Here is a 27,935-nt window from a genome sequence, read left to right as displayed (position 1 = left end):
CCTTGACCTGCTGGTCACACTCTCCGTAATGTACCCCTGGATACCATTGGCCTTCTTGGCCACAAGGGCACATTGTTGACACGTGGTCAACCTGTTGTCAGCCAGAACTCACAGCCCTTTCTGTTTTCAGAGCAATCCTGTTCCCTCCGCAGCCCCGATTATTACAAACCCTTCTTTTGTGTCCTGCCTGTCACCCTCTTGTTCTGCAGCCTGGAGAGGCACCCTTGCAAGACAAGAAAATTGGCAAAAGATACTGGCCATTTTTCAATTCCCATTCTCACAAGGACTCTTTTTCACCTCACATTTTTGGGATGCTGTTGTCAGAAACTATTCACAGCCTTGAAAGTCTCTGGAGGGGTTAATCCTTTCATAGTTTTCTTCAGTGCTTTTTAGTATTCGTGATACAGGGAACTTCTCAGGGTACATAGCTGAGATCTGTTTGCCACACAGGGCATGCCACACTCTTGTGTTGTATTTAATATTACACTGAACAGAACCAAAGACAGGGGACAGGCAGGAATTAGACACCAGAGGTCCAGATTTTAAATTAACAGCATGATCAGGACACCTCCATGGATTTGGTCAGACAATACTGCTGAAGCCACGCTACTGATTGCATTTGCACTCCACAGTCCTGAAGTCACAGGTCATGTTCCTAATCTTTATAACAGAACGGCAAAAACCTATGTATTTCTGAAAGCCAAGGGAAACCCTGCAAAGAGGTATTGCTTGTATTTACTCACTTTCCCCCCCGCCCTGTTATTTCTGATGGCTCTGGGAACTGCCTGAAATTCTGCTTGCTTTGACACAGCCCTAGTCTATCTAAAATTTCATTTTATGGCTCTTGTGGACAGGCTTCAAATTCACTATGCTGTTACTGCTCTTACTTAAACTCTAGGATGTGCTTAAGTACTTTAATAAGTAAGAATTTTGTTGTCTTGTAATTTTACTCATTCTATGTGGAGGTTTCATGTCATTGTGATCATTTTAGTACACTGAAAACTAAAGTGATAAAGTTATTACCAATATAAAAGCATTTCTGAGATTTATGATGATAAAAACACTTTGCTAAGTTTTTAACTGGTAACAAGCATGCCCTGATTAACAGAATTAATTTCCTGCATGATCAAAACGTAAGGTGTCCTTTGTAATAGGACTACCAAATGTTCAGTTCTCAGTGAACACATTTTATGATACAGGATTATTTTTTAATCTGATTCAGGCCCAAAGAGAGTGTGCGAGATGAAGAAAGGAAGAGGCAGGGGAGCCAAAAGCAGGAAGGGTAACAGAATAAGAAAGAAGTAAACTACAGCAAGATTCCTGTTTTCATTAAGCGAGGGTGGGGGGGAAGTTCCCATCCTGCTTCAGCCATAATAACAAAAGCCTAACCTTAGGGTAGAAGCAGTACTTCCAAGAAGTCACTTGAAGTCCAAGAAGGCTAATACTGCCTAGTGGTGGACTCTATGATCTTAAGGTTCTTTTCCCACCTAAATGGTTCTATGATTCTGTCACACAATGGCATTTAAAACGCTGGGATGACTTATTGGAAGTACTGCTTCTATTCTAAGTCTTTTCAGCAGGAGAAGACTTGTTGTCTGGCTGTGGGAATGGAATGGTGGATGATCAAGTTTGTCTGTATAGGGTCTTTGCCTGCCAAATAACTTTTTCTGTAAGCTACATCTCCATGGATGATATTTTGAGCTGTGTACTACTGAACATACTTCTATTCAGTAGCTGCATCTGTGACAAAGCCAGGGTCTGTTTCATGTCCTGTAATAAAACCTTCTCCACAATTTATAATGTGGAGAAATAGGCGGAAAACTCTGACAGAAAGCAAAAAAAAATGTTTGAGGGCACGGATGTGACCATATGAATGCTACTGTGATCCACTTAATTCTGCTAAGAAATTACTCCAATTTTTCTCTCTCAGGAAATTTACCAATTACAAAGATATAAAGAGTGCCAAGCTGGGACATGCATCCTTTTAGAATGGTGCAGCTAAGTTTACGCTTCTATAAAATACACGTATAGGTGAGCATTCTAAGTCTACATGTTACAAAATACCATCTGACCACCTCCTTGTTTGGCAGAAACTGAAATTTGTGCTTTAATTTGAGAGACAATGTTTTTATGTAGTTTAAGTTCAACTAATGGCAGAGGAACTGAACTATATCTGTATTTTGTATGGAATTCTGTAGTAATTACAGTCTAATGTAGTGGTGGTTTAGCTTTTCTACAATACTGTAGAGAAAAGATAATGCAAGATAGGATACTTTCATAAATCAAATTCAACTGAATGTATTATAATTTGTATATTTAAAACACAGAATAGTTTGCTTACAGTATCATAGTTCATAAGAAAAGACTTGTGCTCCTAGGAAACAGTGTCTGAAAAGACTTTATTTTCAAGACCAATTCAGTGATACTTATTCTAGTAGATTCCAATAAAACAAATTTTTGCAGCAGAACACCACTAGCACTGAGTTCTCATCTCCAATTTACATTGGTGCAAATTCTGAGTCTCTTATTTGACACTCTGTATACAATATAACTTTTCAATCTCCTTCCTCCCACAGTCACAGCCACTATCCCCTGTTTTGTCTTTCTCCACTTCAGAGTAAGGTCATTCTAACATGTAGGTCTAACAAGAAATACAATGTATTTTCATTGATTTCTATTGTCACTGATTACCCCTTCATGTTATATAGTTATCTGTATGGTAAAGGACATTCTATGTTGTCATGCAAAGCCAGTCTTAAGGAACAGATTTTGTGCCACAGGCTCTTTCAGTTTATTTGTAAGGTCTCATTTTTTAGAAAATGAGTCTTCTGACAATAGCCTTGAAAATATTTACTGTTATTAATCGATCACTAGAACTGAATATTTGGCACTGGTAAGGAATTTTTTCACTGTTTTTCCCCAGAGATTACTGTTTTTTCATAGTCTTGTTCAGAGATTGGATCCTCCAGGCTCAGGAAAATGAGAGCATTTTGTCATTTGATTATTGGAAATATCTCAGTTTAATTTACAATAGAATATTGTAAAGTCATACCATCCTGCTAGGACAGTGACTGTTAGAGAATCTGCAGAAGTGTGCAACCGGTCATCAACATCTTTATTGTGTTCTTACTGCAAAAATACTCACTTAGAAGAGGACATAAAGTGGAAAACAACTGCTGTGTATTATTCCTTGACATTTTTTTCCATGTTCCATTTTTCACTGATTCTGGCTTGCCATATCCTCTTGGGAAAAAAACAAACAAATAAACAAAAAACCAACAAAGAACAAAACCAACCAAACAAAAAACACACAAGAACAACCAAACGAAACAACAATCAAACAAAACCCCCACAAATCATAAAACCAAAACCACCCTGAATTCCATTTCTGAGATGGGGCACTCAGAGTGAAGGAATGATTGCTTCCCACCCAATTTCTATTATATATATTTGGGATGATGCATATCTCAGTAGACTTTCTCAGGATTTGCTAGATATCCATGTCCATAGAGGTGTGTTTGTGGTAGAGATTAAGCTCTTGTGTTAAGTAACAAGAAAGTGTATGTGAGACAGTCTGAAAATGCACACTTAAAATAAGCTAGAAAGTAAAGTAAATAGCTTTTCTATGTTTGATTAGCAATTAATAAAGTTCCTACTTTGTTCCGCCAGAATACTGCAAAACCTGTCCGTCATTATCACTCAAGATTTGGAGTCGAAAATAAACTGCATTTGATTTATTGCATGTCTGTGCTGTGTACTGTTTTCTAGATTGTGCCTTGTGCCTGTTCGTTCAGCTTCTGCAGAATGTAGGTTTTTGAGAGTTAAACTGATCAATACCTACTCCAGGTCTTCAAAGCCTCTTTGGATTTGCAGTTCATATCAGTAGAACAGGGACAAAAAATGCTTAAGTACAACAGTGAGATAGATGAATTCATACAGAAAAGAAATCAGAGAGATCCATCTGAAATTGCACTGCCTGAGTTTGAGTTGCTGAAAGTATTCGCAAAAGTTGAAGACAGAAATTGGGTTTAAAACAAAAAATAGTTGATTTATAGAGGGATCATGTATCTGAGGTACAAGAACTGAGACACAATTGCTTGTGTTCAGGATTCATAGTGTGTGATATTGATGGACTTCATAATCCTCAGTACAAGAGGGCCTTATAGCTGTGAGGAAGAAACAGTGGATTCTCATTCATTCTTCTCCATATATTTACTTACCTTTGCCACCCTGTTTTTCCTTTCCCCCACTATTTGATTTAATCCTCCTTTTTTCTTCTCTCATTTTTCATATACAGTATAGGTATATACATTTGCCTATTTACAAATATTTTCAGAGGTGAACAGAGAACAAGAGATATATGAAAAGCTGTTTTCTTTATTTTTCCCATTTCTTATTAAAAAAAAGAAATATGAGGATGAAATTAGAAAATGCAAAAAATAAAAAGGTGTGTCTTAAGCATGGGGATAGTTGTGCTGTTTGGTATATAACATGTTCATATAGTTTTAATTAATATGTTTGAGGTTCCAGAGTTTAGGCTACATTTGAATCCCCTCCTTTTGGAGTACTGGGGCAGGGAGGGAGCAGGGAGCTGTAAACATAATTTTGACAACAGCTAAGTAAAAACAAACAAACAAACAAAAGCACCCAAAATGCATAGGAAAAAAGCAAGAATTACTCATCTTGATTTCCAAACCCATTCTGAAAATCAGGGAAACTGTCTGCTTGAAGTTTGCCACAAGGTTTCACCTCTAGGCTTAAAAAAATCATGGAAAACTTTGATTGATAATATAATTGTTTTAGAAAGTTACTGGTCACTCGCAAAATGGCTTTACACTGAAAGTGTCAGGTCACCGTAACCAAAATAAAAACTATCAGTGAGTAACTGCTTTCTGGTAAGAATAAATTCAAAGAACAAATACATAGCCTTATATGGACAGTACAAAATACTCAGCTGGAAGATTATTCTTAATAATGAAAAATCCTTCCAAAAAAGAAATTTGATCAGGAAGCCCTGTATACTATGGGAGGGGATTATTTATCAACTTAAAGGAAAATGTACCTGCAGTTGAAAGGGGAAGAGGAAGGTGATCATGTTTGTTTATTTGCTTCTTTTCATCATTTCTGAGTTTTATAAACAGCAGTTTTAATGACAGTTTCTGAAGGAATATATTTTGTAGCTTTCTCAAACCTTAATATTTTATTCTAACTAGACAGTCTCAACTAGTTAGTCTTGTATTCAAGTAATGTTTATTCATTGGTAACCCTGTGTAGTTTAATTTTCCACTATTTTAGACTAGGTATGAAAGCCTTGTATTTCATTTATGTGCACACTACAAGACCTGCATGGTATACTTGGAATTTGTATCTTCTATATCCTTGGAAAATTGCTAGTGTTTTTTGTTGTTTGTATTAATTTCTCCAAAACATATCGGGATTTACTGCCAAATATAAAAAAAATCTCACTGCCAGAAGCAACTGAGAGAGAAAGCTGTAAATGTCTGAAAGAGAAATTTTAAAAGGAAATGGAATTTCCACATTATTACTCAGGGAAAAATTGCACCAAGGCAAGGCATAAGCAAATATACGTAACCGTTATTACCATAAGCATAAGACATTCCAGCCTTCCTTCAGACTTTCCCTACTGACATTCTTCAGTGCCAGTTTCTCCTTACTTGCTTGCATTTTTCCTGGATTTTGCAGAATTCCCTTCTCCTCTCTTGCCCTTTCACTGCTTTCTCTTTACAGTTGCTGGTCCATAGACTGGTAACCCAGTTGTGCTGTCAGTAGCCAAGCAAACTCTTCACTGCCCTGCCTCCTGCAGTAGAAAATGCAAGAGTCCTCATACAAAATTTCTCTTGCTAAGGGAAATACAGACTAGGTAGTTACACAAATGTAGTAGTTTTTGAAGCATTATCACAATTTGCAATGCATATTTCTTTTGGTGAAACATAATAAAAGAAAACAATAGCGTATTGGTCCCAAAGTGCTTTTGAACTGACTCTACCCTCTGTTCTTTGTCCTGTTCCTAGGGGCAAGTGTGGCAAACAGCAGATTTTATCATCTGGTTCTCTGAGCCTCAGAATCAAACTGATCACCACAGCTGCAATAAATAAAGTGTCTATTCAATAAGCTATGATGCCAAATATTATTCAACATTCTTCTAGCCAGGCACAGAGTCTGATAGAAAACAGCAAATCTCACTTATTGCCTTTTTCATGAAATCAAAATTGCTGAATAAGCAGTGGATGCCAGATATGAGAAAGCAGAATCTGAATAATACTGATTAGCTTGGTTTTGTTTGCACTTACTATTTAAAACAAAAAAATACCTGTAGCAGTATGGCTTTCATAAATTATGAAGCACAGGCAATGTGTTAACGATGTCAGTCTTGAAGCCAGGAAGAAATGTAATTGTATTTATCTACCTATGCTGTCATTATGTGTGATTTCTAACATCTTTTTCATTCAAGCCTAGACACATTCATGCAGCATTTGATTGGGCATACAGCTCATGGAATAAATGGAACATTCTCTGATAGAGACCTAAATAGTTCAGTTGTAGCATTTGGGAATGCACTGTACTTTTATCTGAATTAATGGTTCAACCTTTTTGACTGTCATGCAAGGAGAAAAATGATGATGTGAATCATTTGGTTAAAATTGTTGCCATCCAAAAGTATTTGTTTTAAATGCATTCTTTCTGAAAGTAAAAAAAAAAACCAAAAAAACCAAACCCCACTAAATTCTGTTGTGTTTTTTTTTCCTCTTTGTTTTCTTATTCTAGGCTGAGGTTCAGCTATGCTATCTGGAAGCACAAAGAGATGCTGTTGAACAGATGTCCTTAAAGCTGTACAGTGAACAGTACAACAGTAGTAGCAAGCGAAAGGAAGAGTTTGCTGATATGTCAAAAGTTCACACAGTGGGAAGTAATGGGTAGGGAACCATTCTTTTTGTTGTTTTATTCTCACTGATCTGTGGGGTTTTTTTACATGATATACTTTTTCTTACTTCCGGTTAACCAGGGTTTTTCTTCCTAGGCCAAGAGACACGGAAAAACTCGATATATTTATTTTTTCATATATGAATGTAAAAAATAATGGGTTCTGGATAATAGATCCAAATTATGGTTAGTTCACAGGACTACCTAACATTATCAAATAGCAATCTATTATTTTGATTTAAAAAAACTTAATGTGCCCTTTTGCTTCAGGCTTTTCTCCCCCAATGGCTACATGTCTTTTGGTTTCCAAGCATTCTTTCAAGGAAACATCTATATAATGGATTAATACTTCTACAAGACAGTTCATTCTACTAGTCACTAGGAAATATGAATGTGAAGCCATTGACATATAGTTCACCACTTCAAATATCCCAGTTTTTTACTAGAATGCTTTGATTTTAAGTGTTTTCCTTTGACTTGGTCTTCTCAGTCTGTTTTTAATAAATGTAAACCATATCTAATAACTGCTATCTCCCTTAAATGAACATAAGAAAATACCAGTGAGTTCATCATAATAGTGTGGGGCAAAAGCAGTCTGAAGGAGCTAACTAGTTCTGCTTATTTGGATACACCATCATCCTGATACAAGTTTTGTCATAACCAGTAAACACAGGAGAACTTTTGCCTGCAGTTTCCTATGCAAGGAAAGTCATTGACCAAGGTGTTCATGAGCTCTTTATCTTCAGAACTTCATTTTCCAATTCTTAACTCAATGTTGAGGTCTTGGAAACACAGTTTTATGAAATTACTGACTGTAAAGATAAATGAGCCTTGTAAACATCCCCTCTTATTATACAGAAAGATGACTGTTTTAGAAAAGTTGATGTGGGCTAATTATGTAGGATTACTGAGATCTTGATTACATATGCAGAAATCTGTCAGATTCTCAAACACACCAGTGCAGCTAGTGCCAGACATAAAAATAATTTGTTCTGAATTGGTGTGTATATGTATATAAATGTGCACCGGGGGCTACATGTTCAAAAACAGCTTCTAATTTTGCAACCATAGTTCAATGTGAGCAAGACTTAAGGTTGAAATTTTGTGAGGATGTAAGACAGTGAGACATCAACAGACATTTGGTTTTATTGAGGACAGGAGATATAAAGCTTTAAGCCTCATGGAAAAATCCAGTTTGTAACTCTGCATACCACATGTGTAAAGCAAACAGGCTCTTATATGCACTTGTTTGCACTTACAATTGCATTCTTATTACCGGGAATGGTAATCTATTAGTGTTCCCTACCTTTTCTGTGTTGTGGCCACCTTTCTGGGCCATCCAGTCCCTAGTGGCTCAACAATGGAATATCCACTGCAGGAGAACACCAGCTAGACAGGCAGCAAGAGGTGATCAAGAGAGTTGAGAGCAGCTGTAAAACATTATAGCAGATCTGGCTGGAGATATTCCATTCCCAGGGAAGAATTTATACAGGTACTATTGGGAGATATGGTTACAATGTTTACAACACCATTACACAACATGAAGGACAGATCCTGGGATACTGTCATCACCTAATATGGGGCCTTCGTGGATGCAGCTTTGTGATAGCTGCATTAAAAGGGGCTTCAAGTATGCAGAATATAAGGCAGATTTAAAACTGTTAAGGTCAGAACTCTGTCTGATAAAAACATATGTACAGAAAGGAATTCAAAAACATATATACAGAAAGGAATTCAAAAAAATGATGACCCAGAGGCTTGAAAGAACTTTTTGTTTGGCTGAATTTTTTTGGTAGGCATACAGGTGTGTTTAGAGTATTTCTACATACCATGTGAGTTATGCCATCAAAGAAATAATACAAACTGGAAGTATGTGTTAAACATGGGGAAAAAGGCTGATGGAAATAGCTTCGCACTCCTTTTTATTTATTAATGCCACAGATGAACTGGTTTTCTCATGAGAAAGGTGCTCATGAATTTTCATTCAAAATAATAAATTGATGTCCACATTTTAAGAAATATGTTTAGGGTTCAAGGGATTAGACATGCAACTCTGCATATCTGATTCCCTGTTTACCAAGATAAAAATATACTTCTTAATGTCATTTTAGTTATTATGTACCTAATGGTTTTAGCTTATTAACCAACAAACCTGTATTAAGGAAGCTGAAGTTACTTGTCCTTTAACTAATATTAGGCATTCTTGTTGGCAATGTTTAAGTAGTTTTAATAGAGATTTTTTTTTCCCATAAGCAGATGACCTGATTTCTTCTTTTTTAGTGGTTAGTGGATTTGGATAATCAACCAAACTCAGATCTTTTCTATAGTTCTTGCATTTCTAACACACATCAGTATTTCAGAAGTTATGCTTTCCCTGATTCTGCCTCTGGCAAAATGAAAAAAATATCTGCTAAGCCCAGGAAAACTAGATTCTGAATAAAAAAGAAATATTCAATATACTACAGAAATATGGACAGGTACATTTTAATCTTAACCTCTCACTGATCATATAATTGCTGGATTTTCTGAATATGTTTTCTGTGGCTCAGTAACTTACATCCTCTTCCAAATAATAGTAATAAGTAGACCCATCCATTTAGAAGTGAGGCACTTGTTTTAAAAACAAAACTTTTTTTTAATCAGAGTTATTTTAGAACTATTAAAAATATTGCAATCAAATTAAACAACAACAACAACAAAGAAAAACACATAGATGATGACTTGTAGGCTGTCTTAACTATCTTCAGGCTCAGGCAAATAACCGCCATAGCTGGTTGCCTTAAAAATGCTCCCAGATGACTTTATTTTACAGCAGACAACCAAAAAAAAAAGAATAGACACAGTATGTAAACTATGGAAGGAAACAGTGCCCATTACATATCGCATCCCTTTCTGGGCTTTTTCCAGTGAATCGTGTTTCTCTCACTCTTTGCTTTGTTTTGAGTTTTTGTTTATAACGTTAGCTAGAAATCAAAATGTTCAGCTATTTCCTAGTCCTATCTGGGTTTTATAAAGATCAAAGAAAAGTGGGTTTGTGTGTCTTTAAAGTATTGATTCATTCTATTACACCAATAAAGACAAAATTGAACCGAAACTAAAATATAGTTCTATAGATGCAAAGCAGTTGCCCATTATAGTAAAATCCCAGTCCACTTCATGGTGCAGTTTCCAAAGGCATCCCGTCCCATTCTGGTGGCAGCAGGTCACAAACATTAGATGTAGGCTTTGATTCCCATCATCTTCATGTCTTGATTGAGATTTTCACTGGTACAAACCAGTCAAGTCCAATGGAATCTGTACTGACTTATATGAGATTGTCCTGGTTTCAGCTGGGATAGGGTTAATTTTCTTCCTAGGAGCTAGTGTAATGCTCTGTTTTGGATTTAGTATGAGAATAAAGTTGGTAATACACTGATGTTTTTAGTTGTTGCTAAACAGTCAAGGACTTTTCAGCTTCCCATGGTTTCCTAACGAGGGGGAGCACAAGAAGATGGGAGGGGGCACATCAAGGACAGCTGACTCAAACTGGCCAAAGGGATATTCTACACCATATAACATCATGCTCAGTATATAAACTGGGGGAGTTGACTGGGTGTGGGCAATCACTGCTCAGAGATGTGCTGGTGATGAGCAATTGCATTGTGCATCACTTGTTTTGTATATACTTTTTTTTTTTAAAGTATTATTTTATCTTTCTTTACTGTCCTGTTAAGTTGTCTTTATCCTAACACACAAGATGCTCTCCCCCATCCCACTGAGGTGGGGGGAACGAATGAGCGGCTGTATGGCGCTTGGTTGACAGCTGAAGTTAAGCCATGACAGAGATGAAATCTAGTCTCTGATATCATAAAACATATGTTTTAATAACTACCTGTCAGTTTTATCACTTGGGATAATATTTGGATAAGACAGAATGGAAAAGAAGGAGCAGTAGATACTGAAGATACAGAATGGTTATACAGTTTTCTGGGGAAGGGATAAAGATTCAGTATCACTGCAAATACACCATTCAAAATGGAGCTCAGTTTTGGGTTTTTTTTTTTTTAGTTTCAGAATGATATCTGAGTCAAATACCTCTCGGAACAGGAGAAAAGCCCTGAACTCCAAATGAAACTATTATATTTCAACAATAGTAACTTGCCCTTTTATGCTTGCTCTTCTTTATAATAGCATCATTGCTTACCTTTTCAGGGCAGCAAGCAATTTTAAGTAAGTGCACCTCATAAATTATTGAGTAAAAGTATCCTAAGTACAGTGGATTAAACTAGAGAGTTACTTCAGAAGCAGGAATCAACACTTGTGCATTATACAAGACTTCCTTTGTTGTCAGCTCATCGAAAATAAAAATACAGAAGGCAAATGCTCTCTTCTCTCTTGCTTGCTTTCTTGCAGAAAGACAGTCCTACTTCTCACAACTTTATCTATAGGCTTTCAAAATTGCCAGGCATCTGGCACTCTAGTTACCAACAACTGAAACTGTGATAGTATTAATAATATTAAAAGCATGTTAATTTATTGTTTCTCTGTTGAAATACTGCTATTTTTTTAATGGCATTGCTTAAAAAAAAGAAGGTTAATAATTGGAGAAATTAGCTTTAGTGGAACATGCACTATTGTTTGTTCAATATGGGAGTTTTTTGATACTACTGACAAGGCTTTTGTTAGTTCAAATTTTGCAAGTTTTAAGATCCTTTTCAAGGGGTATCTTTTTGACGAATGTGCAGTTTTTCAGCATTGTACCTTCTGTCTTGTATCACAGTGTTTTAGAAGAATCTATGCTTTACTTATTCACCAGGCTTTCAATAGAGAATCACATTAATCCTTTTAAGCTCCTTATTCTAATGATTTATTTTGTTGAAAACCGTCGTGATCCTCCTTTGAATTTTAATGATTGCTGGCTATTCAAGGATTCATTGTTTTGACTTCCTGTCCTTACCTTTGTTTCTTACATGTCTGTAGGGAACACCTGTCTAATACTGTATCTGGCCTTAGTTCTCACTGGCTTACCATATTCACTCAAGCCTATCTTAAGGCGTTAAGTTGAAATGCTAGCTACTCATCCATGAAAATAAATGTAGGATATTTACAGAGATAGGCAGATAGACAGCAGAGGGACGGCTGAATGGATTGAGTCATTTTTTGATGAAAATAATATTTTTATATGAATTATATCAAGATGATTGTTGCAAAGTTTGCTCAATATAAAGTCAGCACTTTAAAAACCATTAAACAGCAACATCTATGGGGGATTTCTATTTCAAATATTTTGAAGAAAATGCAGTATGCCAACAGTTGTCAGGATTTGGCATCAGCCACTGAATTTAGGTCATGGCACTGGTTTAAATTGGATTTCAGTTTTCATTTTCATCCACTCTGTATAATACAGAATGTCTCTTTAGAAATATAACTAGGAACATCATGAGTTTTCAAGAATATATTATTCTAATACAAGATTTTAACAACTACACAGTATTTATGCATAATACATTTTGTTCCTTATCTACAGCCTTTTGGACTTTGATTCAGAATACCAGGAGCTCTGGGATTGGCTGATTGACATGGAATCCATCGTGATGGACAGCCATGACCTGATGATGTCAGAGGAGCAGCAGCAGCATCTTTACAAGGTTAGCGCTACCGTTACTGCCTTTACCTAGCTATAGAAGATCTGATTAGCTTGACAAGTCTTTCTCTCACAGGATATCGCTGCGTTCATTGTATGTATCATGGTGTCTATTAGAATTCCCTTCCCTGTCCCCAACCTCATTTCCATCCCCTGTGCGCTGACAGGCTGCACCGACATCATAATTGCAAGAAAGTTCCCTTTATCACATTCTATTTGGTGTAATTCTATAGAAGGACAAAGATTTGTCTTCAAGATGAATAGAAATAAATGAAACTGCATTAATAAATAGACTGAAACAAAATGAAGGAAAAAACCGAAATGGTAGCATTTAACAAAATGTGTTTTGATTGGAGCTTTCAGCTGGATTTTTATCCACCTTTCAGACCTCTTCTGGGAAGAAAGAAATTTGCCTTGATTTTGGTTTGCTGCTGCCAGAATACAGGACTCTTCCGATTTATTTTTTATTAGATATACATAAAGCAGACATTGACATGTTAAGTCATCATGCTTGCTTGTGATTTCAGCAAAGTTATTTTGAATTTGCATACTAATTATAGGGTCTTCATTTAACACATACATGTATATACATAAACACACACACACATGGTTTCTCTTATTTGTCATAGCAGCCTTAGCCCAGAAGCTTTATCACTTCTTTAAAATAGACAGTACTTTCAAGAAGTTCCCCAAAAGCTGTGATTTGGTGCTAAAATTGACTCAGGCTTCACTGTGTATTTGAGAAGCTGTAGTCTACAGGTCTGAGGGGCGGTGGGGGAAAGAAAGGAGGGGATTTCAACAGAAATATCAGACTGCAGTAAATCTTCCTCATTTAGGCAATTTTTATTGGAGTAATTCTGACAGTTGTCATCCTTGAATTGCTTTGAGCATATGGCATATTTCAAAGAGCAGATTGTGAATCATAAAAAATAAAATTAATAACTAACCACAGAATCAGCAACAGTATAATGACAAGAAACAACTACCCTCTAGCTTTTTTTTATTTCTTATTGAATAAATGGTACATTCAAGGTCAAATAGAAGTTGTTTTCTTTCTTCTATGATTGCATGATTTGATAATTTCTTAAATATTATTTATTTTTTCTTGCTTGGGCATCCTAATTTCTTAATGGTCTTCTTGCATTTTATTCTTCCTAACTTTACGCCTTTTATTGAAAAGATCCAGTAAGAGAGGGTTGTTACATGAGTTCAAATATGTTTATAAATGGAAATATGGTTCAGGTCCATCTTAATTTAGGCTGCAAGGGAATTTAATTCAGTGGCCTCCATTTCTTGCTCTGAAAAAAAATTTATTTTTGTTAATGACTTCTTCCTAACTTTCTAAATTCTTGACTTAATCACACATTAACAGTCCTGGTTCTGCTTAGGCTCAGAAATAAACAATGTCAGAAATGGCTAAAAATTTCCTTGCGAGTCTAAAATAAGGTGTTGTGGTTGTGCCTGTCCATATAAAAATTGCTTGTACCATGCCTAATCTAACCACTAGTTATAGTCCTATACTAAAAAAAATCAATAAACATAAATTTTAAGGAAACAATCCATACATCAACATGAAAAGGAGTCAAGCTGAAGCAGCCAGCCCAAGTGTTTTAGGTGCTATTTAGGATACTTCTCTTTCCCATAGCAAAATGTAATCATTCAGAATAATTGTAGATGGTAAGGCTGGGATAATAACACATGGTGAAAAAAAATAAAAGGGGGCAATAATTGAAGAATTAGTTTGCGGTACAGTATGGCAGCAAAATGAGGAAGACTGTGTATTCAAAATGGGATGTGATAGTCTCTTAAATTTATGAAATTCTGTATTATGATAGACATGACACTTCTGACAACAGAAAGTTGTGCCAGAGAGAGTAGCCGAGTCTGTAGTCTGTGCAGCATAGACAAACCAGCACTGCTTCCGAAGCACGGGCAGCTTATTTGCTTTGCAGTTTCTACAGGGAGGGCTAATTTAACAGAGCCCCTATCTGGTCACCGCAAAACCACTTGAATAAGGAAGGAACAGACCACCTGCCTTCCCACTGTGAATATTAACTGCATATCCCTTTCCAGTGAAAGCAGCAAGCAAATTGTTAAGGATTGAAGGAAAGACTTAACTAGATTTGTGAAGGTTGGTTAAGAGACGACTATGGAGTGTCCATAAAGCAGGAGGAGTATTTGCAGATAATGTAAAAAGCTTGAGTGTATAGCATCAAGATCTATTAGCCTTTCAAGAAAAACCCCCCAAAACAAAGAAACAACAACAACAAAAACCAAACCAAACAAACAAAACAGAACACCTCCCGAAGTGTGAAAGCCGAATAATTTCAAACGTTTAAGAGTAGACAAAAGAAAACATTAGCAAATGTAATTGAGGGAACAATTCTGCAGGAGCAAAGGGGGTATGAGATAAATCAGTGGGTCTTTATCATCCTTATCACTAGATCTTTGTCATCCTTAATTTCAGAGATTCATGTAACAATGAATCATGCCCTCAAAACCAGTATTAACAGTTCTATACAACTAGCCTAGTAAACCTCTCTTCTAATCAGTAGTGACACCCTTTTTATTTGGAGGCTGTTACACAGAGCTGGATGAGCTCCCAGCGAAGGGGCAGGAGCGCTGCCGACACCTCCCAGTGAACACAGCCCTGCTGGGCTGCAGGCACAGAAACCTGAGGAGAAATGCGGGCAGCTGCTGTCAGAATTCCTCAATGATGCGGGGTGCTGCGAAAACACAGGTCTTGCTTTAGTTATTCTTTATCAGTTACAGCTTCAAATGTGAACCTGCTAATTGCACCCTCTGCATTTTGGTGGATTCTCCTAAATACGCAGATCCCCTTCTCAGTTATTGAGCTGGCAGCCAACCTGCTGGGGTATCGCTGTTACCACCAGTAATCATTGCCCCTAAGGAGTCTGTGAAGGGGAAGGAGCAATGATAAAACAGGTAAATCAGAAGGGAAAAACATACACTAAAGAAGCATAACGCAATATATAAATGCTAAAATTGCACATGGGAAAGTAAAATGTATTTTCATGGTTAGACTATTTTCCCAGTACTCTGTTTTCAGAGTTAATATAGATTTAAGCCAACTCTCAGCTTAATTTTGTTTTGTAATATTCTAGGAGCTTTCTAGTGTTTTATTAGGATCCGTATTATTTCTCTTTACCTAGGTTTTATTTTCTCCTTAATATAATAGGAGCAGCACAGCCATATTTTTAAACTCTGAATATGTATGTATGACTTTCTCTAGATTTCCTATGTTTTAGTGCAAAGATTTACAAAAAGAGAAAATTATTCTTTCTTACTTCATTCCCATAGCCCTCAATGATTTCAGCTTTACAGTCTTCAACTAGCTAACGATTTTGAAAATCAACTAGTGTTTGATAAAATGACAGTCACAATATGAATTGCTGACAATTTATTTGTCCTCTAATGTTTTAGCTATTAACTAAGAAAAAATTAAAAGGAGCATTTCCATGGTTTTGGACTCTTGCTTCTTTGTACTGCTCTTATAGCTCCGTTTAATGCCAAATGTATCATGTTTATTTCATTTTAATCTACTGCATGTGAGCCTGATCTCATAAGCTTTAAGTACACAGAACTTGCATTGACTTCAGCTGTATTCATATGCTGTTGCTGGAAGATCAAACCCAAAGAATTTAAACTCTGTTAATTAGCCCTTTAGTGGGAACTTGAGTAATTCTGTACCTTGAATGTTCAAAAACGAAGCAAATCAGTATTTACTGGAACTGTGAAGATTAGAAATGAGTACACTAGGCAGAAAAGTTAATGATAATTCTTTCCATTTTCCTCAGAAGATTAATTGCAAAACTTAATTGTGTTAGATTAAACCCCCATTTAAATAAGTACAGTATGATTGTTAAAATTATTAGTAAGTTCAGAATAAAATTAACACTTTAAAATAAACTGTATTTTTCCGTCTGATTACAAACAATGTATGGTGTTTCTAATACAAACTGTAAGTCTTGTACTAGTAAGTCTTCAGCAACGATGGTCATGATAGATGGAAAGAGACCCTTATGCAGTAGTGTGAAAATTTTGAAAACATTTATTTGACACGGCTTTTGAACAGGTTAACTGCGAGAGGATTTCATCAAAGGGAAGCGGTTCACCGTATTAAATAACATGACAATACACATCAAAAGCTAAGGATACCCTTCATAAAAAGTTGAGGAGAAGGGGGGGAAGTCTCCCAGCAGTTTTTGTTTCCCTCCTGGGAAGGTGCAGCCCGCTCTCTCCTCTGGGTGTGCTGCTGCTCCATCCAGCCGCCCGCCTGGCGCAGCGCGCTGTGGCCCCGAGTGGATCAAACAAACCCTGGTGAAAGTTTCCCTCATTTGCATCACTTCTAGACAGCCCTGTCGTACTCTTTGCTGACAGGAAATCACTGTCTTTGTCACCTTTTTTCAGTGATCTCCTTTTGGCAGAGATTGGCCATGTGACCAGGATTAATCACAACAACAGTTCTGGCTCAGAACTCAATGACATGTTTTCCTCAGCACTTCAATAATGGTGTAGAGGAGTCAGTAAGAAATGACTACATTAATTTCACAGTGAAAAGATAATTAACACTTAAGGACTAGTGCTATAACCTATGGAGCTATTATTCAAATTAAAACCAATTTATTGCAAACTTGTGAAAAAAAAAATTTAAAAAACCCAACACGAAACGCACAAATCCCCATGTCCTGTAATGAAACTGTTAAAATAATCTTACAAGAGTTCCCAAGTTTAAAAAGAAGGCCAAACTATATTTAATGCTGTAATATAAATATATAAAAACTTAAACATTTGAAACTGGAGGCTGAAGTATGTAAAGTGCTTACTTAGATGATATGAATAGGATACTGGCAAACAAAAGCAGCAGTGTGCTCCTAGAATGCTGTGCTTCAAGGAGTTTCCTTGGCAACAGAAATGCAGTTCCAAAAGTAGACAGAACTTTCCTCAGAAAACATACTATTAATAACAACCTTCCGGAACAACTTGGAACAATTTGACTACTTGGCAATAATAATGCCAAGTGTTCTGCAAATTAATCTAACACATAACAGTTATATGTTTCTCTTGCCCGTAATTCTCCTGAACTGGAGGACTGAGTTCTCTGGTGTTAAAGGATACAAATGTGCAAAGCAGTTCCAAATGCCGTGCAGAGAGAGGGCTCAAATAGCAGCAGCCTATAAGGATGAATTAATGTGCTTCGTATCATTTTAACTTGTAAACCAGATTAGTTTAATTGGATTACTTTGTTCCATTTAAAACGAGTCCTGCGTACCTACTGAAGCTACTATGCAATTCAGTCTTTATTTCAAGCAGATTTTCCATATATAGAAAACTTATTAAAAGATTAACAGCCTGTAGAGTGATATATTTGGACAATATGCTTAGGGGATTGGTTATAAACTAGAAAACGTGAACTTTTCTGCTCCTACATTGCATATTCTGCGTGGTTTGGGATGCCTTCTGTCTGTCTGGTGATCTGTCAGTGCCTGCACCGAGTTGCTAAAAGAGTCAGTGGGAGAAGATGATGATCATCACCCCAGAGGAAGCTCTCAGCACACTGCAGGATTGAGCCCCTTGTAGGTGGTAACTACAAATCTGCTGTACATGTGGTATTTTTAGGTATGTCATCATTTTTGTATGAGCCAAGAGAATAAACTAATTTCATATTTGCCTTGCCAATAGGAAGCATTAGAATTCCACTAAAGGCCATAAGTTTACCAGACAGGAAGGGTAGGCTGTGCTACTACCTCGACTTTTACTGAATTCTTGGATCTAAAGGTTAAAAGTAATCAATATCTCATTGTGCAGCCTGATAATAAGTAATAACCATGATGTTAAAATCTAAATGATTGCAGATAGCACTTAGGTATGTTGACCCATTTGGAAGGGCTTTTTAATTGCAATCAGAATAGTCATTATATTTTGCTAATAAACTTTTAGACTACCTTGCAAAAATCACCACCTTTTTAAAATATGATGTTAACGCTACTAGCAAATTGTGTCCCAAATTATGTCTCAAAGTGAAAGCTTTTCTTTTTTCTAGCAAAGCATATGTAGTACTTTTTTTTTTTTAAAAAAAAAAAAAGGGAAAGATTATTCTGCTAAATAATATAAATGGAGATATTCATTAGCAATACTAAATTACAGCACTTATTATGTCTACATATATAGATTGATTCATGTCTCAATGGAATTTATTCTTTGTCTTTGACATTGTGCGATGTTTTTAACTGTCATGTATAGTAAAAAGACTGAGCTAAGTTTTGCACAGCTCTAACTTCAGTTACTGTTCTTCATGAAGTTCAGTAATTTCCATATGCTGGGCTAGTTTGTTTGTTTGTTTGTTTGTTTCCCAGCAGATTATGAACTTCTACAACTTTCCACAGTAGGTAGGAAAATCAGCTATTTTGTACAAGAAGTCTCAAAAATGCCTGATACCACAAACAGCAGTAAAAATCCAACTGCTATTAGAACATCAACTAAATGAGTTCAGGACCTGTCACAGACAAGTTTCGTAGTCTCTTATTGCAGGGAGTGTTGAAATCAGTTAACTTTTTCTACACAAGTATTTTCACTTCATTTGCACCAGAAAACAGAGTGAAAACTCTTTTGTGACACATTGTATAACAGCCATATTGTCCTTCATTGGTCCATATGTTTGACTTTGTCATACGATTAAATTCCTCACTGTTTCAGGCAAATTTTATATTTTCCAAAGCGAACACGAAAATAATTGTTGGTTGAAAAGTCTTACATAAATCAGAGAAAAGTTAAGTTTTAATGTCTAATATAAATACAACAGGACAACACTGATTACCACATCTACAGAATTACGAAGTAAGCCCAGAGAATGAATAAAGAAAGAATATGAAAAATATATTTACATTTTATGGGTTGCTTCCATAATATATTTCAAATGTAAACATACGTTTTTAAAGGCAGTGTGCTAATTTCTACAGAGCAAACTCCCTGTATTTCTGCAAGAACTTGCTTGATGCATTTCACAAGAGTGAGTTTCTCCTATTTCTTCCCAGCATGACATTGAAGATGAACTTCACATTGTAGGAAAGCAGTATTTACTGAGCTTGTAGCAAAAGCTAGCACAGCTTTTGGGAGATTAAAGCAGTGTGTCTAGAATGAAAGAGGCATTCGACTTCAAACAAAAGTAAATGTGTACCACATAGCTGTCATCACCATTCCTTACTACAGCTGCAAAACGTGGACAGTTTACAGTCATCACGTCAAGTGTCTTAGTCAACTCCACATGCTCTGTCTTTGTGCCCTGCTGTAAAGCAGTAGGATAAGGTCCCAAGCAGTGAGAACTTAAAGCATTGTCAGATATTCAGCACTGAAGCAATAGTCTGGCACACTCGGCTGTGACTGTTTGAGTGCGTATGTCCAGCAGTAAATTACCCAAAGCCATTTTCTGTTCAACAAACATTTTCAGTTTTTTAAAAAAAGGAAATGGCACCTTAATTATTTCCAAAGGATGATGAAGATCACAACTTTCATGGCTTTCTATATCCTAGGACTGCCTACTGTCCAAACAAAGTAGAAAGAGCTCAAGATTAATCTCAGATATACTAAATTATTCACATTTTCTGAAGTACAAGTAAGAATAGCTGAAATATAGCAGCACTCTTACTTAATCATTGGGCCAAGAGTCCCTAAGAAAAGGTGTTATACTTCTGCTGTTATATGTGCGGTTAAACATCGTGGAGAATGCTGGTGCTGCAATGTTCTTCAATACCCTGAACTGAGTAAAGAAGCCATATGATGCTCCAAAATATGGGCATGTTCTGATTTACATGACCCTTAGCACAACCTTTCAAAATCTCATTCTTTGGTCTAGAGGAGTTTAAGTTATTTGTTTTTTCTTGTTTCTTGACACACTGGATCAGATGCAGTATTACAGCAGATTTTATAAAGGTTCATGTGAATCAGCTAACTAAAAACATCTCATGAAGTGGCTTGTGAATTTATACTCACAATTCACCCATAAAGTCTCACATACAATAATGCCAAATAAGGGATAACAGCCCTATACAGAAAGAAATTCAAAGCAGCCAGGACTGCTTTTTCTTTACCACACTGTATCTCAGAAACCTTAGTCTAATATTTCACAGCCTTTGTTCTGGGCTGTGAAACCATGCACTACCTTTAAGATTTTATACAGTGACTATATAACATAAAAATGGCTCCATCATGTCAGGGAATCACAGAATCACAGAATGTTTGGGATTGGAAGGGGTCTCTGGAGACCATCTAGTCCAACCCACCTGCTAAAGCAGGTTCACCTAGAGTAGGTTGCACAGGAATGTGTCCAGGCAGGTCTTGAATGTCTCCAGAGAAGGAGATTCCACAACCTCTCTGGGCAGCCTGTTCCAGTGCTCCTATGCAGTTCTCCAGATATTTTTCTTCTCTGAGGTTGTCTAGTAATCCTGAGCGCATGTAGCCTTACAAAAGCCCAGCATCGTGCCTCAAGGAGTCTCACAGGTTCAGCCCCACACTGGGAGGAACCACCTGCGCATTGTGTCTGTGCACGTTTGCTCTAAAGCCGCTTTCTCTCTCACCTGATGCCTCATAGTATTTTTGTTGGAAGAAGAGGAAATAATATATTGAAGTAAGATAAAATTAGGAGTGTTAATAGCACAATGACAACATAATTTTTTAAGTTGTATGTGGACAGGGTTTTGGTTTTTTTAGCAGCTTGGTGGATTAGGCTTTCTTAGAGGGATGTGGGTAAATCACAAGCAAAAAATATATGGGGCAATAGTATTACCCTATTCCCCAAGATAGTTGTCAATTTTTAATTCACTTTCTTATTTTTTCACCTTATACTGCAGGAGAATTTTTTTTTCCCCTAAACTCATAGGAATTATGTGCTTTGTCTATGATGTTTGTCTTCATAAACATAATACAGGAAGTACTGTTTTCTTCCCCAATTAATTCTCATCAGTATACCTCATAAGTAATTATTGATACTGTAATATTTCTTTTTAAAAAATAAAAAACAAATTACCACAGGAAACCTTTTTAGCAGGTTTTCTGTGTGAAACCCAAATTCACTAAATATCAGTAAACTTGCAGTGGCCATACATTCAATGCATACATATCTAAATTACATTTAAAAAAAGTTGTAGTGAAGTATACCAGTTTATAATCTCCTGACTTTATATATATATATATATGTAATTTGTATTTTTATAAATACATAGATTATATGTTCCATTTATATATAGAATATATGTTAAATATCAGTATAAAATATAGATATGAAATGTTTATTTGTATGTATTTGTAACCCTTTTGCATACTTAAGGTTAGGTGATGGCTTTAAATTTTATATATATGTTTCTAATACATTGTACCAAAAATAGCCACAGCATTTTGTGCTGACTTCTAAGAAGGTAAAATAAGTGATCAACAGGTCCAATGGTGTCCTAGGGTAGGCTCTAGACAACTCCTCTGGCCAGTGAGAAATGCCCATGGTTCTTCTTAAATATTGTAGGTCTTGATATTAGAGGCATTGCAGCAAACATGGTTGCTATAGAATTCCAGTGATCTTGAACTTTAAATGTTAAAGTTGGCTCTATGGCAAGATGCTTTTTGAGGAAGATTGTGGTTGTATCCTTCACATCCCGTTGTTGCAGAACAACAGGTGCTGTTACAGATGTGCAGGACATACTCCAGCTGTGTCACAGGGCAGACCATCAACACAGTGTCACAGGCTGCAGGGAAGGCAGTGGAGAGGTTGTAGTTTGAACAGTGATACACTGGGAGAAGGGGTCATCTGTGAAGACTTAGACAGTGATTCAGAAGAGAAGCTTAAGTTAAGGACTCTGAAATAGTCTCAGAAGAAACCTTTTATCTCTTATATCTCTCTCCACTAATTGTACAAAGAAGCTGTCAAGATCAGCCTCACTTGGCATCACCTCTCACTGACTCTTAGTTATCAGGAAAAGAAGGGGGTTTAGTACCATTGTGTCATGTTTATGCAATATTCCAGTTTGAAACCCTGCTGTGATGCATCTAGATTTTGACAGACATATGCTGGAGTTTGATCATCTCTGCTTTACCAACTGATTTTTCTTAGAAATGGGAGATGATAGATACAGAATTGCCATTAGAATTTTTCATTTGGTAACTTTCTAAAGACGAATATTCGCCTTTTTGAATGACGTACATAGTTGCTGGCCTTCATCAAGGAGGACTGTGTGTGTTCTGTGCTGGTAGAAGAAGAATAATTCCCAAGATCTCTTACTTTGTTATCAAGTGTGGAGAGATCAAATAAACATCATCAGAGGAGAGAAGTAGTCATGTGCTCCCACTTTGCCCCCTCAAAGGTTCACCTCTATTGTTTTGGATTTTCAGTAAGTGGACGTAATATATAGTCAGGGTTTATTTTTCTCCAGCAAGTAAATAGTCAAATTCCTCATAGTGTGAACATGGAATTTTTGCCCTTTTTGTTTGTTTGTTTGTTTTTTCCCTTCAGGTCCCAGGAAAAAAAGGGAAAAAAAAAAAAAAGAAAAAAAGCAGCTTGCTTTCTGAAAATACCTCATTTCTGTATTGCTTCAGCTTGGGTCCAAGAAAAATACTGCCTTCAGAACTTGTACCTGATTTAACCTTCAGCTGTGGTTTTATGTGTCTCTTTTTTGTTAGCTAGCTGGTAGGATATGTAAGGTGTTTATGCCAGAGGCTGAGACATGTAATAGTTATAATAAACAAATAAAAAGTAAAATAAGTAAAGAGAGAGAGAATAAAGCAGTTGATGAAAATCCACCTCTTTTCCACCTTTACTTCTGTGTGCTGAGCTAGGGACATTTCTGTCCATTCCTTTTCCTAACAGTAGTAGTTAAATGCTGTGGCCATTGTGCTGTATGAGCATTATAGTCTCTTTGTGCAGTTAGTTTCTTTCTTGCCTACTAAAAATTAGAATGGGTATGAAGATATATATTTGATTCCATTTTAAATAACATACAAGATGATATTTTTGTAAATATGGCCAAACAACACTTCCTTATCAACCCATGAATACACAGGGTAGACGGGTAGATAACTCATGGTGTCTAGACGATTAAACTAATGGGAGCAGGTTTTGTTGCAGATGAAGACTGAAGGTCCTGACTCCCTGGGCCTACCAAAGTTCAAGAATCAGTAGAGTAAATAAAGAGCCAGCTTAAGACTAGAACTATCAAATTCTTCCATCTTATTTCCCTTAACACAGCATATGAGATCTGCTATGACAATAGTCATAGTAGAGAGGAAGGAAAGATCTGTGACTACTCAGATAAAGCACATCTAAAAGTTGTAGGACATAGATAGCAGTGACTCTGAGAACCAGGAAAACTGGAAATCCAGACAAAAATGGCTTTGCTTTGAGGCAATAGAAACAATGCTTTAGTCTCTAAAAAGAACTGATCAGAATCGTACAAATAATTCTAAGTAAATGTAAAGCTATAAAAAGGTTTCTTAACCAATACCAGAAACAGAAAAGGAGATACGGTATAGTGTCAGGAACTAGAGCACCCATGTGTAACCAGAGATGTAAAACATTTCTTAATTGTATCTCTTCCTCAGGGTCACTTGTGAAATACACAGTTCCCATTCACAGGGCAGACATTAGAGCAAATCTGATCTAACATATGCCCCCAAACAGTAGCTGAACTATCCAGACAAGTGCCAAACCAGAAAGAGCAGAACACACACACAGATGTAATCCGAAGAACCCATGAAGCAGGGCAGATGCAGGCTGGCTGAAAATGTAGGCATTTTAGTGCAACATATGTAGTGTAACAGGCAACATGAAATGTAGAAGGAAAAATGTTCTTGAGAAAAAGAGCCAGGAAGACAGATTGAATATTTCAGTTACCTTTGAAATGAAAATACAGTGTCTGAAACCATTGAGAATTTAGGGTTTTAATGAAGAAGGAGGTATCTGTAAAGTGACTTAAGCAGATCCAAAGATTCTCAGTGTTCTGGCAATGCAGAAGGCTGCCAGGCATTCATTTGCTATATTTGCAACTGTGCTATTAGATCAATGACTAATTTGATACCAGCTGGATTGTGGAGCCAGCTGCAGTGCAACACTGATAAGGAGCAAAATTAGACTGGAGAGATGCAACCAAGCACTGCAGATGTGCAATGAAATCATTATGAGACCAGTGAATAAATGCAGTCAGTCAAGAAGGAACCCCTGAAATAAGAAATGGCATCACTTAAAGTTTACTGTAGTTGTTTTACAAGAATTCTACACACCCATAGCCACAAATCTGTACAAGCTGTGGTTTCAACTGGAAGGCAATATTCAAAGAAGTACCGGAAAGAAACAGGAAAGTTGCTGTGATTGCTCCCTAGCATTCGATTAATAGCTCAATATAACATATTTGAAGAAGGCGAACACTTAGATGTTAAAATGAAGTTAGCATGAAACCCCACAAATCACCCTATAGTCCACAAAACCAGAATTCTGTACGTCTAGTAAAAGTGATGAAAAAGACAATGTGGCAAAGCAGAGACCACACACTCTCAGAATCCAATTCAGAGTGGGTAAATGATCTATTAATGGTCAGAAAATCTTGGAGTAAACTGCTCCTAAAATCATTGAACAAAATGCTGAAAGCCTTTTTTTTCAGGGCAACAGTGATGTCAAAACATGTTTTGGCATACTGATCTGAATGAACAACATAGCCACAGTTTTGCTGTGTATTTTGCCAGGTGTCTGTAGGCTTTTATGCTCCTCAGTCTGAGCTTCTAGAGGTATTCCAGTGTAACATGGGCAAGACACCCTTCCTCCACTGAGTAGCTGATGGCAATCTAAACATAAGGAACAGAAATGGCATAGAAGAGGCAATCCATAAGCAACTCCTAAATGGAAACCTGGACAGGAGTATTAATCTAAATGCAGAAAATGTGAAAGAATCTGAGTCACCTGTGAGTAGCATCTGTTGGCTCTTGAAGGACTTTGCTGCTGGCCCTGAGAAGCCAGGAGCCCCTCAGGAAACAGGTAGAACACTTGGCAGAAGGACAGTCCAGTCTTTCATAGAGTTGAACAAGCATTTTACGATTTTTTTGCAAACTTGGGAAAGGTGTGTGGATTTTTGCCATGGTCAATACAGAGTGACTCAAAAAAGTTAAAAGACTGAGAGAAAGTAAAAGGGTAGGTGGGGGAGTAAGATAACAGTTTTTAAATAGTAAGACTGTTTCAAGAGACTGAGCTATGGTCTTCCACTTTAAAGAAGTGGGGTATCCCCATTACAGAATTGCAGAGCTTTAGGAGAAAATTCTGGTGATACAGAGGTCCTGTAGCAGATCCTCTATCACTTTTCACTACACCATGGTAGAAGTAGTGAATGAGTGTAGGGGTAAGTAAGAATGAAAATAACATTCCTTCCAACAGAGATCCATTGAGAACCCTCTGAAATCAGTGGAACTAGGAAATTCTCTCTAGGAAACTAGGGATTTCTCTCTTGTTCAGAAGGAACAGCACATCTTGTCCCCTTCACATGCACAGTGCACTTGTCTTCCAGGGGAGCTAATGTACCGTGAGTTACCTGGTGGGCAATATCTCATCTTTAAGAGACCACCTGCTGCCTCCAGCTACAGACAGACCCCCACCCCACCTTTATTTTTTTAATGTCACTTCAAGTGCTGGGTGTATCTCTAGAAGCTAATGAATGGTACTGAGTCCTTCATAAAAGCACATTAACACAGTTAAGAACTTGGTATAGATGCAAAGCAAAGAGAATACAGTTATTTAGAGAAACATATCTTCATTTAGTTCAATTGTATGCAAGATACATATCTGTATACATGTATTTTGTCTAACAGCACGAATGCTAAATAAGTGAGCTTTGCTATTCCTGGCACATCTCAAAGTTAATCAGAGTATTAAAATGTTAAACAATAAAATGTGTATGTCATAGAAAATGTTTCTGTTTGGTTCATATTAGTTAAAATTCAACTCTTCCTGTTAGAAACCAGTTTAAAAGAGAGACAGAACGTTGCTGGCCAACTGCAACAGGCAACAGCAAGCAGAGATGCTTATTGTGGGAGACAGGTGGGACATATGCGAGGAGCTTTTTGTCTCTCTTTTAAAAGCCATGTTCCCACAAGCTACTTCTTAGCTGAACAGCATGGTATTTTCTCTCTGTGGACTAACCACTTCCACAGGCAGTGCTCTTCACTGCTGTGGTAAACCAGAAGGTAGAAAACCGTGATCTGCGTGCTGAGGCATGCTCAACTGATAGCTAAAATTTTCTGGTTTGCTCCTGCATGTTTAAACAGTGAGGAAATATATTTCCTGCACTTCACCCAAGTGAATTCATGCCAGAAAATGAATCTTCTACCAATTTCCCCTGTTTCCTTCCCTTCGGGCCAGTCACTAGAAATATACTACTATAATAACCTGCACATCCTTTAAAAGCTGTTATGCTTACGGGTGCCTATATATGTTCTGAACATCTCTTCACTGTCTGGGTAACCTCCAAATGGAGAGACCTAGAGTGATGGGAGATTTGATGACAGAGGCATGGGTTTCATTAAAATCAGCGTGAACCAGTTGGGTCGTGCATTTGATTTATTTGTGAATTTGATGTAGAGGTCTTATGGGAAAGGGCTTTTATATTGATACAGTTTTATAAGACTAAAAATAGCAAAAAACACCCGCCGTTTCCAGTCACATGCATACCGATGTACTCCCTGACGCTTTCTAAATTCTTCCTTCTTGAAGCATATGGTCCCTTTCCCAGATTCTTCAGAGACTGCTCCATCTTTGAATTGTTTTTGTAGCTGTATCTTTTAGCTTGCTGACTTAATCAGTCAGGGCCAGAATTTGCTAATGGTACGGATTTGAACACCAACAGATTCTGTTTGAGTAAATCTCAAAACCAAGCACTCTCCCGTGTTCTGATCTGTAGTTGTTAGGTCACCCAATGGCTGAGGATCTTTCTGAAGTTTTGACCTTAACTCCTCTGTTCAGGCATCTCAGCTATTTGTGAGTAGTCAGCAGTGACCTTACATTTCACATCCCCTTCTTTTATGAGTCTGAATGTATAGTGTCAACAGTAGCTTGCACTGATGCCTGTTGTCATTGCTTTGTATGGCTATAAGGTATTTGGACCCAGATCTGTGAGCATAGTAGTCTCAGTTCCTTTAAGTAGCGATGCCAACCAACATATTTTTGTGTCACCGGTGTTAAAGCTTCCCAGGGAAGTTCCTGGAAAACAGTTATGGATTTTTTTGCATCTAGACTCTGTTTTGGTCTTTCCTAGGGAGCTGAGGGGTATAGTGTGATAGAGTGACCTGTTATGGAGCCTTATTTTATGAAGTGGCATGGAAAAGCTTAGGA

The 27,935-nt window shown here is 37.0% G+C and overlaps 1 protein-coding gene across 2 annotated transcripts in view; it reads left to right on the top strand.

The window, feature by feature from the left end:
* Positions 1-27,935, top strand: part of AKAP6 (A-kinase anchoring protein 6) — a gene marked incomplete at its 5' end in the record, with an annotated part of 220,913 nt that overhangs the window by 132,430 nt on the left and 60,548 nt on the right. For both annotated transcript variants that reach the window (XM_080346163.1, XM_080346162.1), the window contains 2 exons: positions 6,787-6,935; positions 12,449-12,569. In XM_080346163.1, the coding sequence (XP_080202289.1) occupies positions 6,787-6,935; positions 12,449-12,569 (270 nt within the window). The remainder of the gene's footprint in view (positions 1-6,786; positions 6,936-12,448; positions 12,570-27,935) is intronic.

This window comes from Nesoenas mayeri (genome assembly GCF_963082525.1).
Source record: "Nesoenas mayeri genome assembly, chromosome: 5".
In the NCBI taxonomy this organism is placed as follows: domain Eukaryota; kingdom Metazoa; phylum Chordata; class Aves; order Columbiformes; family Columbidae; genus Nesoenas; species Nesoenas mayeri.
The sequence above is the reverse complement of the archived record's forward strand: the minus strand, read 5'-3'. Positions and strand labels throughout refer to the sequence as shown.